Source organism: Apis laboriosa, unplaced genomic scaffold (assembly GCF_014066325.1).
Source record: "Apis laboriosa isolate Shangri-la unplaced genomic scaffold, ASM1406632v1 scaffold23_cov150, whole genome shotgun sequence".
Classification (NCBI taxonomy): Eukaryota; Metazoa; Arthropoda; class Insecta; order Hymenoptera; family Apidae; genus Apis; species Apis laboriosa.
The window spans coordinates 2,437,758-2,452,668 of NW_025222452.1; the positions used below are offsets into that span (position 1 = coordinate 2,437,758).

Sequence of the window (14,911 nt, forward strand, 5' to 3'; positions counted from 1 at the left end):
TCGCGCGTCACGCGCGGAAAATTAGAAGATGGCGAGCAGATTTCTTTCTTTCTTTCTTTCTTTTTTTTTTCACCTATCCTTTCCCGTTTTATTCAACGCGCGATACCGAGGATACCGTTTTCGTCGTTTCAACGTTGAAAAATCGGCCTAAAAGAGAAACTCGAAACACCCGTTCGAGCGGGTTTTCGATCCACAGAGATTTCGAGATTTCGCGCGAGCGACGTCCAACCGACACGTCGCGATACTCGTCGATCTTACGATGATCGATCCGCGCAAATTGGACAATAAAGCGCACACCGTCCGCTTTATCCATCCGTGAAATTATTTTTTACGACAAATAGATAGTCGAGTGCGGCTAATCACCGGTATCGCGTGTAATTCCTATCGTTATCCACTCGCGTGTTCCGAGTTCGTGTACCCCGCCCTAATGACATGCATTAATAACATGCTCGATGATCGCCACGGAAGATTTATGCGATCGAAAAACGGGAAAACACCCCGTGCCACGTTGAAAAATATCGCCGTCCCTGGTTCCTCCTTCCTCGGCTTCCTGCTGTTTCAACCGTTTTTTTCTTTTCCACCTCCTCCTCCTTCTCCTCCTCCTCCCCCCTCGTTGAAGTAATCAATCTCGATGTCGAGGATGGAAAACTTGGAACGAGTTCGTTAAAAACGCCGGGGAAGTCTCTTTAAACGAGAAAGCGTTTACGAGACTTTCGGTCTTCTCGGCCGCACCGGAGGTCACTGTTCTCGGTCTCGTCACACGGGGGAGGACGAAAATAAAAGAGCGAAGGAAGGAAATTGCACGCGTCCCGATAAAAGAGAGGGCCAACGATCAAACCGGTTTACTTATCATTCCTATAATCGTATATATACGCAAAGCGTATTAGCATATCGTGTGGTAACGATGGCGGTGATATGGAGAGGGGAGGAGGTGACTATCGTTACATCCGAGCGCAATCAAGGGGGTGATGGAGCAAGAGAGAAGAGACACGTCGACCGAATGTCGAAGCCTATCCGGTTCCTCTCCTAGGGTTCCTTCCCTACTCGAGCGAGCAGTATCGTAGATTTGGTACCTCGATTTTCGTTGCACGCCCTGCCACACTTTCTGTCCGTGACACACAGTGCCGTACGTCGCGACGCGTCGTGACCGACGCGAGCTACCCTTAACACTACACCCACGTTGACCCAGCCTCGTGTCGGTGAGGCTGGTCCGCGTTCGTGGCGTTCGTGCATGTGCCACGCTCCGCTCTCTGTGTGCCAGAGAGGGTTATACGTGTGCGCGGACCCCTGTTCGTGGACCCTCTGCGCGTTTCCACCATCACAGGAGGTGGATCGGAAGCGCGCATGCTCCCACGGCCAAGAATCACCCCAGTCAGGGTGAATCTGCCACCGAATCAAGACGTGGTGCGTGTCGCGTTCGTCCTATATAACATGTCGCGCACATAGACGCCAAAGTTTCTCTCTTTCTTTTTTTTTTTTTTTTCCCCACCCCCGCGAAGAAAATTCGTATTCCGCGCGAAATCGGTGCGAAATGAGGCGAAGCGACGAGAGGAGGATCGCGCGAGGAACGTTCCCTCAGACTTGGCCACCGTGTGAATAGTGCTCATGTGTACACCGGAGGAGGATCGAGGGGAGGAAAAGGGGATCCGTATCGCGAATGGAATCGAAGGATCGTGAACAGTTGTGGAACGCGTGTGACAATGTTGAGATCGTTGTATAGGAAACTGCAGGTCCCAGGACGGGGGATTTATTAGGACCTGAACGGGGCCAGTTCCGGGGCGAGAGGAATCTTCGCCTCGCTTTTGACCGAGATTCGCGGGTGGTAGCAAGTGCGTCGAACTTTTAACATGCCACGATATCGAGAGGGGGGAGAGGTCTCGAGCCACGGTTAACGACGTTCTTCCGTTCTATCCACATTATCGGTGGGATAAATGACGCTCTCGTTTAACCGTAGCACCCCTGAGAGGAAAACACGACGAGGCCCCGAGCGGGCCAAGACTCGCCTCCGACATGGAATGAAAAACGTCGCCCCGTTAACGTTCCTTCGCACGACGTAAATTTCGCCTCCCCGCTCCTTCGAAAGTGGAGGAAGAGGAACGATTTTCAAGGATCGATACGACTCCCGATTGGAGGTTGCCCGACGTCCAGTTACCAGGCGGTAGATCGACGGATCGAAGAATCGCGGTGTTGAATGCTTCCGCGAAATCCGTGCACTTACCCGACGACCCGCCTTTTCTTTTCTCGCGCCACTCGAAAAACTCGGTTCATCGACCGTCGATCCGGCGTTTCTCCACCGTTTTCGTTTCGATATTCGTTCCAATTATTAATCTCGCCGACCCTCCGAGACCAAGACGACGTTTCTCGCAGCCAATTTTATGGGAAACGTAAACGAGGACGGAAAATCGAAGCGCGGCGCGTGGTGGCGATTGAAACGGAACTCTAATAATCTGCCGATTGCCCGCCTCGGCTCGTCGGAACTCTCGCTCGTGTTTATCGAGCGTGACGAGCGTCGTGGACCTTTACCATTTCCCGCGATGTCGACGCGGCCGCGATAAGGATTAGCCGCCGTCAGTGGTTGGACGTGGTGACGTCGTTTAACGAAGAGGATGTGAATCGCACACGGTATCGAAGTGAACGCGTTTACCAAACAATCGCGGACATGGCTTTGAGGTGGCAGGCGAGGCTGTCCATTGCTGCCATACTCTTCATGTGTACGGAAGGTAAAATTATTAATCCGGTTATTAAGCAGGGACTCGAATCCGAAAATCGAAGGCGGAGAACAAGCTCGTGATCGTCTCGAGCTCTCGACGTTTAACGGGGCGAGATTTAACCGGCCGATCCAACGGCCGGGTAGAAGTTATTCGATCGAGAACGTAACACCGATCGGGCAGCAAAATGGCACGCCTAATGGAATTACCGGCGTGCACGGGTGCGTGCGACTCGAATTCGTCGTATGCATTATTCATAAGTCAGCTGTCTGTGTTGGCCCTAGCTTGGAACAGTGGACAGGGAGGGAGGGAGAGAGGAAAGAAGGGGAGGAGAGGGAGAGAGGGAGAGAGAGAGAGAGAGAGAGGTATAAGTTTTGCTTTTCGATGGAAAACGAGACACGGTCGTCGACTCGCATGGTGGTCGGTTCCCCCTCGGTTAATATCGATCACGTAAACTAATTACGCGAAGTGGCGCGACGTGGTGCGCCTCAGATACGTATATAGAAGTCGGGCGCGATCCTCCTCCTCTCCGGAATGAAGCGCGACCGCTATTCCTCTCTCGACGCCCCAACTCGACTTCCACCAACGCGATCTCTACTCTACGTTTCGCACCCCGTTTACGCTATTGTCGACGCTACACGCGTTCATGGTTGGATACTGTTTGTTGAAGTTTAATCTTGGAGGATTCGTGTCGCGATGCTGTTGCAATCGTGTTTTCGCTCTCGAATTTCAAGAAATATTATATTTGAAAAGTATAGATTTCCGTTACGTTCTCGAGGGAACGAAAAGTTGTATTCTTTTTTTTTTTTTTTTTTGTCGCACTCGTCGTCGAACGCGATTCCAATTCACGAAATCGAGGATGTCGTGAGAATTCCTCCCCCTGTATTTACAATTTGAAATGGCGGAAAAATCATTAAGGTTTATAACTACTTTCGTAATCATTGAATTGGGATTTGTTCGAAGCTGTTACGTTGTAACTAGCGGAACCAAACGAGCAACGAGTTACTCGAGGAAATACGCAACTTTCTACCGACGTTAATCCGCTGGGTATTAATACGTTGAAAATGGTTGAAATTAAGCCGCGCGCATTCCCGGCTTATGAAACGGCCCCGTGGAGAGTAACAAGTTTTCTCGATTAGTCCTTTCGTTCAGTTTGTCTTGCCTCGCCTTGAGAACGTGCCCACCACCACGTTTCCACCACGCTAATTTCCACCAAATGGAAATTGTTCCTCGACATACATCGTTTCGATACGCGAACGTGCTTTGCCTCGAACACGCCTCGAAACGTGTACGCATATTTGCGAAAGATCGTTAAAATGGCGATAAAAATTGTGGAGCGAAATCTTCTTTATCCGAAAAACGACCAACGGACGTTGGAGATATCTCGACGCCGTTGTCACTTTTATCGTAAAAACTCATTAAACTAATCCCTCCTCGTTCCGTTAATTCGATTACTTTGCGGGTTCATTGACACGTTCATGATCGCGATTTGATTAAATTCACAGTCGAGTTCGTTTTACACGGTTGGCTTTAATTACAATTAAAGCGAAATATTATAGCGGCAAACTTGCTTGTTAATTACGCCTGATTATCTCATTTACGTATTTCACCGATTGACCAGGATTCAACTATCGGAAAGTTGGCAACGTCGTTTCGATCTTACGGTAGAAATCGCTTCGCCAAGATCGTACCACGACACGAGGGGGCGTTAAAGCTTGAAGCTAATAATCCGTACACTCGGATTCGATGCATTTTATCCCAGTGCAGATTTCAAACAATTCGAGCGAAATTCATCCGTAACGAATAATGGAACGGTATTATATACGATGGAAAGAAAAAATTTTTTCCCATCGGTGTAATGAGACCTGGAGGGGGAAAAAAAAAAAAATCCTATTTGCAAAATTATATTTCCGGGCACGAGATAGTAGAATGCGAAACGCGATTTCGAAAATAGGAGAGAGAAAGAAAGAGAAAAAGGGAACGGATAATAACATTTTTCGCCAGGAGAATCAGTTTGATGTTTTTTTTAAAAACTAAAAGCTGCAAAGTACTAGAGTTTCGCACAATAATTGGAAGCAACACGAGAGCAAATTGAAAACTGAAGTTCGATAAGCAGATTTCCTGGATAATTTTGCGCGGAGAATCATCAGTCTGTATTTGTTAGAGAAGCTCGGCCTTTCGTTCGAATAAAATTGCTATTCCGCGCTCCGCTTTGAAAAGTAACGAAACGGTAAAAGAGAGGAATGAACGTGTATAGGAGCGTGTATATCTCGATAAAAAAAATTTTAATTCGCTTTTCTAAAAGGTTCCGCAGTCAACGTTTGTATTTACCCGCCAACTATTCTCGACTCCATGCGACTTCCGTTCCGGCTATTTTCATACGGATATCTCGGTCAGAACGTATACAACTTTTGGAAATCTTATCTCATTGTCTCGCTTGGTCGCCGTCCGAGTTTTCCAGGTTTCGAAGCAGCACACTATCCAACTATTGGGTCGACGAAGAGGGACCCATTGTGATTTCTTTATCCGGATGATAAATTGGCCTATCCTTTCGTTCTTTGCTCCAAGAGTCTAAGGATACCGATCGTGCCAGTCGTTTCGCGAATTTCTCGATTCAATTTTTGAGTTTTCGAAGGAAAATTGGAATTACGAAACGGAATCGCCTTCGCTCGACAAGATTCGACGAAGAGGAGAGAAGATTTTCATTCTGGAAAGGTTAAGAAGAGAAATCGCAACGTATTAAACACTTGACGAAACTTTCCCTCCCGACTTTCTACGGCGAAACGTAGAGAACTCTTTCTTCTTCCATACCTTCTCGCTCGATCGAATAAACATTTTTCAACGAGTAAAAAGTAGGGAAACTGAAAAACGGGACGTCGAGAGGGAATTACACGAAACGCTCGACACCGTGGACTCGTGATGCGTGAAATTATATACGCGGTTCACTTCTCCAGCGACAAAATTATAAATTCGTTAGCGGAAAAGTTGGACGTGTCGAACATCGAGAGAAAGAGAGAGAGAGAGAGAGAAGAACGAAAAATGGTCGCTACACGAACTTTCCTCTTTCGACGTTCATTTTCGACGCGTGATACTGCTCCGGCTATTTCTCATTATCGGCATAATTTCACCATCCAACGATGGTGGAACTTTTGAACCGGGCCGCCCGATCCTATTATTATTTTAAAATAATCTTTCCACCAGTTTTTCTCCAAGAGGCTTGTCTACTATTCCACTACCCGAATCTCGACGGTAAAGGGAAACTTCGTTTCCTTGGGATCCTTCCTCCCTTTTTTTTCTCTCTTTTTCTTTTATCTCGCCACTACTACGAAACCCGGAAACTACGACGAACCTTGAAATAACTTTTCGCAATAATAAAACGCCTCGAACGGGAGTTTGGGGAGTCTCGAGACCCTCCTCGGTAGCTCGGGGCGGTGCTCGTTACTCTTACCGGATCTACTTCCATCCCTTCCTCCAAAGGAACGTGACCGACCAATAAAGGAATAAAGTAGCTGGTAATTATTTTCACGCCTCGAGAGAGTTTTCGTTTGACCCTCGTAATTCCGCAACCCACCCTCGCCATTTCTCTTCCTTCGAATAGTTTTCACGATCCTCGTTCCTCCTTCTACCTCGCGTATAAGATAAACGTCCCGTATTTAGTTAAGAGCTGTCAAAATTTGAAGGAACGCCTCCTCCTCCTCCTCCTCCTCCTCCCTTGCCGGCAGAGGTTTGACTATGCCATAGGCGCGGCACCTTCGCGCGGGGACTAGTTAATTCAAAGCCCTCGTAGAGTAGGAAACATTAAGTTCCGGCGTGTTTTAATTACGAGCCTAAGCGCGAGCACCCTCGACCCGTTTAAGCGTGGGATCCTGCTGCATTTCCGCGTCACGTGACGAGTGACGATAAACTCACAAAATCATGGCCGTTCCATTATTCCAAGACGTGGCCCACTTGTCCCATAATGGATACGTCGCGTCACGTCGGTTCGACTCGTTTTCGCCGGAAGAGGACGGACTTAGAATCGACCTTTGAGCACCTTTGGATTTACTGGAAGGAGAAAGAAGGGAAGGAGAAAGAGCGAGAAACAAACGAGGGCCCTCTTTGGAGAGAGAGAGGGCGGCGGAGAGAGGGTGGATGCGAGGGGAAAAAAGCGGCAGAGGGGGAGGGGGGTTTCGAGTCTTAATTAATTGCTTTTATCATCGGCTACTCTGTTCGAACCTTCTTTCTTCTATTTCCCCACCCCTTCTTCGTCCTCCTCTCGTGTTTTACTGTACGCTTGCCCTCCTCCCTTTTTTTGTCTTCGAGCAAGAAGTATGGGAGTATATAGGTATGGAAGAGCAACGGGGTCGCAACTCGTTCCGACGGAATGAAGTAATGAAATCTGATCTGACATCGTTAACAGGTCTAATAGGGCTGATATGGCGAAGCTTATATACGTCGATAAATTGCAAGGGTGTGTGCACTGGGACGCTCACCAACTCTTGCCTTGGCTGTATTTGCACCGATGGTGCAATTTATCGTTCCGAGTGCTCTTTAAAAAAGAGATTCTTCTCGTTGTTTCCTCGTGCCGCGTATATTACGCTATCCGCGAAAGAAGAATTTCATTCTCTCCCGATAATCTAATCGACGAGAATTCGAGATGGCAAATTTAAACATTGGAATCGTAAATCCATTCTTCGTATTATTGTCGGTTTTGGAAATAGTAATTAAAAAAAGGTAAAATTCGAACCGAAATCGTAACGCGATAATACATTGTTGGTTTATATTTTATATTTTTGTCTCCGATATTTTTTTTTTTTTTTTTTTTTTTTTTTTTTTAAATTAGCCATGCAACAACGTCGTTGTAACGGTGAATTTGTTTATTTGTTGGAGTTATAATTGCCCGGCCAACGGAAGTTTAAAAATGTCAACGAAACAAATGCCGCGGTTAGAAATTGCGTAGTGATGGTTCACCCATATAAATTAAAAAAAGTATCGCGTCATTGTTATTTAAATTTTCCAGTTGATTTTTCCTTTCCATTCGCGAAACGGATGGATTTTTTATATATGTATAATTTTTATTTTACTGCGTGAATATATAATACGCGATCACCCTCAGAATTGTGAAATTCATTTTCCCCTTTTGACAATTTCATATTGTTTTAAATAAAAAATCTTCGTGAACTTTCATCAAAGATACATCTCGATCAACGATTTCAAATTTTCGATATCAAAGGATTCGTAAAGGAATATCATAATGCCTTTTCGTTCATCCGAGGCAATTATATAAAGCAAGCATATTCCATCGAACGTATAATCATTTTAACAATGTAAGCCGCACAGCTGTGATAACTTTGAGCAACTTTTATCTATATATATACTTATAATCGGCGAAAATGTATTTAAATCACGTTCCTTAAGCGTGATTTAAATTTTATTAAATAATAATCTTAACGAGATCGATCTAGAACTCGCGTTAGATTCATGGACACGAGATATTGCTATTTCAAATAAACAAAATTCCCTAGATGCCGAAAAAGTCAAAGTTTACGTATCGAGTTCATGCAATATGCATTCTAATTTTCTTTTCTTTCTTCCTTCGAAATATCTCGATTCCTTCGAAATATTCCGTGATAAATCTAGAATTTCCAAAGAATTTCGCGCGACCTGATATTTCGTGAATCTGACATTTTCTTCGACGATATATTATTTTTTCAAACATTTTTACTCTTTCTCTTTGCACTTTCTCTCCCACGCAACGTCCACTCTTCACGAGGATAAAACGGGACACAATGGAAGGGAGAAACGACGAATCGTTAAAAAGGTCGGGGGGAAACCACGATTGGCGATAACGATTCGCAAACACAATTATTACACCCGCAAGATGGCGGTATCGCGAAAGGGGGGGGGATAGGAGGGGAAATTACAATCCGTGCCAAAAATCTCGACAACGCGATCAGCGTTTAACAACGTTAACAAATCAGCCGGTTGGTAAACGAGTCTCGTTCGAGCGGGCGAACAAGCGGCTGCAACTTATCGCGTCGCATATATCAATATTCCGCTCGTTTTGCCCGCGTCTTGCTCCCACCCACAAATCATCCCTATGGCGGTGCACGAAAGTTATGCCAGCGAACCACGTACGCGTACACCGGGCTATTTATTTCTCGCAATCTGTGGCGACCAGAAAAAAAAGAAGAAAAAAGAGAGAGAGAGAGAGAGAGAGAAGGAGAAAATAAAATAAAACACCGCTCGATCGCATACCATCGTTCTTACGGTTGGTCGTAGAGACAAATCCGTGACATGGTCACGCGACCGACCTCCTCCGCCTGATTAAATTACATTGCCTATTTAAAAGATAAGGAGAACTCCGTTATCGAACTTATTTATCGGATCCTGGCCAGGTTTACGGTCAGGTTTAGTTGGAGCGAGACCGATGTGCCACCCAGCCGGTTACACCCAACCCCATTTAATTCCCTGATTTACACTAAATACGCACGTAAGCCGTCGGGATAATTAACTGCGCTCTGAAAAGAACAAGCTTGTATTCATTTTTCGCGCGAGAGCGTATCCTGCGCGGTTGGTTCATCACGCGGTCCCCGGTTTTTTTTTTTCCTTTTTTTCTTTTCTACTTTTTTTTTCCCCTCCCCTCCTATTGTATAGATTAATTAAATCCGGACAGAGAGAAAACTGTTTCCCCCGTGGAGAATGGAAGAGGGATGGAATTCGAAGCGAAATTGCATCGAATGAATTTTTTCCTGGAGATTTTTTTCCATGGAAATCAAAGGGAGAGCGGAAGCGTACAATATATTTCGACAGAGATCCTTTTGAAATCGGAGAATGCCACTTTCATAGCCACGGATATTTCTTTTTATTGTTTTTTATTTTTTTATTTTTTTGTTTTTTTTTTTTTTTTTTTTTTTTTTTTTTTTTTTTTTTTTTTGGTTGATATCCTTTGATAATCAGTCGACAGACTTTTGACTAGATTTAAACCGTGTTCGTTGGTTTTTGTCGTAAATACTACTTATTTTCATAGAACCTTGAAAGAACCTCGAAGTTGAAGGAATGGAAAAGCATATGGCTATTTCAAAGTTTCGTGCAATCTCACGGTACACGATATACGCGTCGCTCGTTTAATTCCTCGAGGAGCTAGTCGACAACGTATATTCAGAAAGTGCAAGTTGCGAGAGCCCGAAATATGATCGTAACTCTTAGGGAAACGATCTCTCCCTCGAGAGGACAGACCTAAATATTCGGATCGCCGCCCCGGACGACGAAACCTGGAAATCCTCTCTTTCCGCTTGGAAATTGCGGCAAAACGCGAACGGTATCGAGCACACCCGGACTCCCTTAAATGCCTTAATCTCGCCAATCCTTTAGACCGAATCCTTTGATACCAACGACAACGTTGCCTCGGATCGAGAACGAATCAATCGCGTTATCTTCTTATGGGTGAAATCTCCTTTCTAAAAGAAAGAAAGAAAGAAAAAAAAAATATAAGTTTTAAATTTAAATTACCGAAAACTCGATATCCTACTCGAGAAATAGGTTTTGCATTTCAATTACGCGTGATTGAAGATCTCGCTCCGGGGAACCAGTTCTGGAGTTCCATCCTCCTCCTCACTGTGCATGCACAATGATATTAACATTTTAACCCGCAAACAGGCCACGTTTGAAGTTCACGCCAGACTGTAATAGGTCTTGCAAAGTTAATTCCATCAACTTGTGCATGAACTTAATCGAGAGTCACGTCGGGAGACACGTTATAGTCGTTACGCCGACGTATTTTTCCAACGATTTTCCGCATTAAGTTATCGCGAATGGTACGTCGAAGATGGATACAAGGATAAAGCCTATTCGATCCGCGAGCTTTCAATATCCAGAGGGATACCATTACACGCTCTCTATCTACCTACAGGTACATTTTACGATACTGCAATAATCGCTATGCAATATCCATCCACATTTTTTCTCTCCTCAACCATTTCCAACGAGGCCGTTCCTTTTTCCCTCGGAAACGGGGGAGGATCGTTTCTCTTTGAGACGGATAGCTGAACACTTTTCTTTCTCGACCACGACTTACCCGACTAATTAGAACGCTCGAATTCCTAGGCGTCTTGGCGACGACCGTCGTAATGGGCGTTTTTCGTTTCGCGGAAGCGCTCAACTTGGCTCCCCCTCGCTAAAAGTGACTACGGTCATCCAACGTTGGGCTTCCATTGTGGAACTAAAAAGTGGTTGGTTAAGCGAAGAACCACCTGTCCAGAGCGATTCCTCGCTCGTTTCGCTTTCTCGCGGCGACGGAAATCGTTTGGGAAGCGCGAGAGAACTTGAACAGATTCTCGTCACATTCGATCGTACGAGTTCAAAATCGTATAAGAAATATCTTACTTATCGACTGCGTTGTAAACGATGATGTAATTCGTGCCGCTCCCTGACAGTGTATCAGTTCACGAAACTGATGATTACAGATTGACGAAACTTTATCCATCTGCGACGCGCAATTTTTCGCGCACAATTATTTTTCATTCCTTGTTATTATTAACTTTGTCACACGATCGGTGCGACATACCGGGATAACAGCGTTCGTCATAACGAGAGCCAGTGACCACATGAAACGCGGCGCGGCGGTTTGTGACGCCGAGCTCCAATTACCAGAAGTTAGAGAGGAGGGGAGAGAGTGGTCTGGAACAAGCGCGACCGGTCGAATCCCGTTTTTTTCTCACCTGGGCGAAAATGAATGGGCCGCAATTTGTCGCACTCGTCCATAAGTCATTGAAAATTGTCATTGCAATTTATCACGAATCCGCCGGGTGTAATTTTATTTTCAACGGATGGAACTTCCAACGAGATCCGCCGTTATTTTCCATTAGGCGCGATTTACCGGTGATAAGGAATGCTAACCGCGTTCAATCATTCTGGCAATTACGGCCATCCCGCCTCGACTCGCCACCAACTTTCTTTGTCGAGTCGAGCGAGAGAGAGAGAGAGAGAGAAAATAACTGCGAACTTTACTCGAAACCAGTGAAATATATCTTTACAAGATATAAATTCCCGTATTATTCGTACGTCGGATATACCGAGTCGCGTGAATCACGAATACGACAAACCGATTTGAACAAAGGTGTACATCTGTATTCGTGTCGGTGATTTTTTTTTGTTCTTTCATTTTTTTCTAAATCTTACTTGCCGCGATTTCTCGAAGATTATCAAATTGTAATTCGAAGGAGAGAAATTTTTTTACTTTTTCCTTTATTTTTGTCCGCTTTCGCACGAGATATTTCTATCGTCGATATCGAAATCGATTGCTATCCGATGCGAATCGATATTACGATTCTCCCCCCCCATAAAACGTACCGATATTTGTTTGCGTTATGATCTGAATTTTATAAAGTGATACACTTGGATGGAGATAGAGAGAGAGAGAGAGAGAGAGAGAGAGAGAGAGAGAGAGAAGGATCATAACATTATATGGCAGTCATACGTCAATAAATATTCATGAGGTTCTGAAATAAAGTTCGGCCATCACGTGTTCATCAAGATAAATGGAAGTATCGGCAGTAAATTGTACGTGTCGTGAAGAAAGACCGCGTCCTTTGTCCGCGACCTGAAAACTCTCGAACGAGATTCGTGTTATTCCATGAATACTGATCGTTCCATCCGAGAAACTTGACCGGGTCGACGAAATTTTCATCGTTCTTAATTTATTTCGCTCATCCCCCCCTCTCCTCTCCTCGAGAGCTCTAACGACGACGAAAGAAAAGAAGGGATGAGGCGATAGTTGGCCGTGATACACATTGCCAGAAAATTCGATGCGCGAAACTGGATTCTAAAGGTAAGGTAAAGTGAGAGGCGGAAGAAGGATCGTAGAAAGGGAAGAAAAGTCAAAGAGAGAGAGAGAGAGAGAGAGAGAGAGGAAAAGCTCGTTATAAGCTCTCGCAGCTTGGTCGTTACTACAGAATTAATTAAATCGGAAGCGTGGCAAAGCACATATAAAATATCAAGAAATGTCGACGATTACGGGGAAGGATTTTATTATTTTTGTTATTCCATTGATCACGCTCGATACGCTTAAATTCCGAACCTTATTTGCCAATAATCCGCTATTTCTCTTGCGTAAAGAGTCGTAATTGAACCTAGCAAAATTGAAAATTAATTATTTGCTTTCCGAAAGCGTAACGTGGAGAACACGTGACGCTTTGACGTTAAAATAGGAAATTTTCATAAAGCGACGTTGATCAACTTTGCTTTTGAGCGGCCCAATTAAAGGTTAGATCAACATGCAAATTGCGATAGTTGCTTCGATACGGAGGGGGAGAGTCGGGCAAGAGAGTCGCGTTACGTAAGGAACAAGGCAAGGGGGGCTGGTTTCCTTCGTATTGCTCGATTGAAAAAGTTACTTGCCAAGGGGAATGCACGTCGAGCAGGGGGAATTAGCATAGTTGGAACTATAGTGGTGGGTGGACTCCTGTTTTATTCATGTATATTAATAAGTAAGCTTATCGCATACGCGTTTCAAGCGTCGGTCTGTATTGGACGACTTTTCTTTCCTCCTTTGATGGATTGATGCGAGAAAAACAACGATACAACCCCTCCTGTGGGTGAGGGAGGGGAGAGGCATTTCCTCTTCTCAGCTCTACTCGCTCCCCCATCTAATTCGCTCTTAAGCCGAAACGTAATGAGCTCTGATCTAATCTAATTCCATCTAATCTCTTCCCGACTTCTATACTCTTCCAGGTTGGCCTATCCCAGCCTATTATGTTTCTCCTATAGAAATCTTCTATGCTTCTTTTTCCTATTGAAGGTGCACCCCGTTCTTAAAGCTTCTCCCAGACAACTTATTTTAACGAATCGCATAAAAGTTATCCCTGTTATCTCTCTCCAAATATTTCCTCTTTCTCGAGGGTAATAACTAGATAAATACGGACAACACGTGCAACAATGATTCACAAACATTCGTAATTGTATTATATATATATATGAATATAGGAGAAAAGAGGAAATTCTATTTTTTCAGAAAATTGGGTTGAATCGATAAGTTCGTTCGCATCTTCGTATCTAATTCCGATCGATTTTCTTTAACTTCGACGGGACGCGACTATTTCAGGCTCGTGAATTTTTAATCCATCTTTATTGGCCGAACTTTTATAAGGATGCACGCGCGCGCCAGTTTGATACGGAGAATACGAGGCAACGATTACCACCACCGCGAATGAAATAAAGGAACATTAATATTCGAGGTATGCAATAATAAAAGAGTTATCGATGTTTGAATTTTCGGGGGAAAGGAAAATTTAGGACGCGGTACTCGCGTTTTCATAAACATCCTCCATGCCAATGGTATTGAAAGAACAAGCAAATTTAATAGTCGAATACGAAATCTGATTTCCGACGACCGCGCGGAATAACGTGACAATTTAACCCGTCACTCCCCCGTGAAACTAAACAGAAATACACGTACGTACCGATGTCCGAATGTTTAAAATCAATTATCCGTCGAAACTCGTGGACGAATTTTCACGTGCGCCAAGGGCAAAAATTATTTTTCGATGCGTTCCATTTATTTCACGCGCCCCCGTTAAAAACGTCCATTCATTCGATTTCGTATTTCGAATGTTTCGAGAATGAAAGAAAAAGAAAGAAAATTGTATATTTTTACCATATCGAAAATTTTCGATCATCCCCTCGCTCTCGCGGAGGGCGAGAGAAGTAACATTTCTCTGACTAACCGATCTTTTTCTCCCCCCTCCTCTGGTTGTTGCAGACACGCTGAGCTTAGGAGATCGCACGATGGACAACATGGATCGACACGGTGGTCAGGGTAGACCGCGGAACCAGATGCTCGATCCACCCAACATGAAACTGAAGGTGGAGCCTACGTTCGACTACTCGCAGAACACGAACGTGACAGCGCTGATAGGGAAGACCGCTTATCTCACGTGTAGGGTTCGCAACTTGGGCGACAAAAGCGTAAGATTCCTTCATTTCCATCGTTCATCGTCCGATTTCACCATTTTTCCGCCTACGAATTTCCTCTGCGGAGCCGAGTTCCGATACCTTTCTCATTTATTTCTTATTCGGAGACCTGTTTTCCGAGTTGGAATACGGGATATTGCTCCCGGATAACGCGGAAAATTGTTCAAGACAGGTTAATGTTCCAGAAAAATGGTTACCTTTATATATATATATACACACACACGTACGCACACTCTTCTCTCCATCCCGTTACT

The 14,911-nt window shown here is 44.6% G+C and overlaps 1 protein-coding gene across 3 annotated transcripts in view; it reads left to right on the forward strand.

Annotated features, from left to right (window-relative positions):
• The window catches only part of LOC122713280 (cell adhesion molecule 2-like), a 52,645-nt gene that overhangs the window by 23,213 nt on the left and 14,521 nt on the right, over positions 1-14,911 (forward strand). For 2 of the 3 annotated variants that reach the window (XM_043933607.1, XM_043933606.1), the window contains exon 2: positions 14,446-14,651. In XM_043933607.1, the coding sequence (XP_043789542.1) occupies positions 14,446-14,651 (206 nt within the window). Of the gene's footprint in view, positions 1-1,464; positions 2,721-14,445; positions 14,652-14,911 lie in introns of those variants that run through there. The other variant, XM_043933608.1, reaches the window with a different exon arrangement.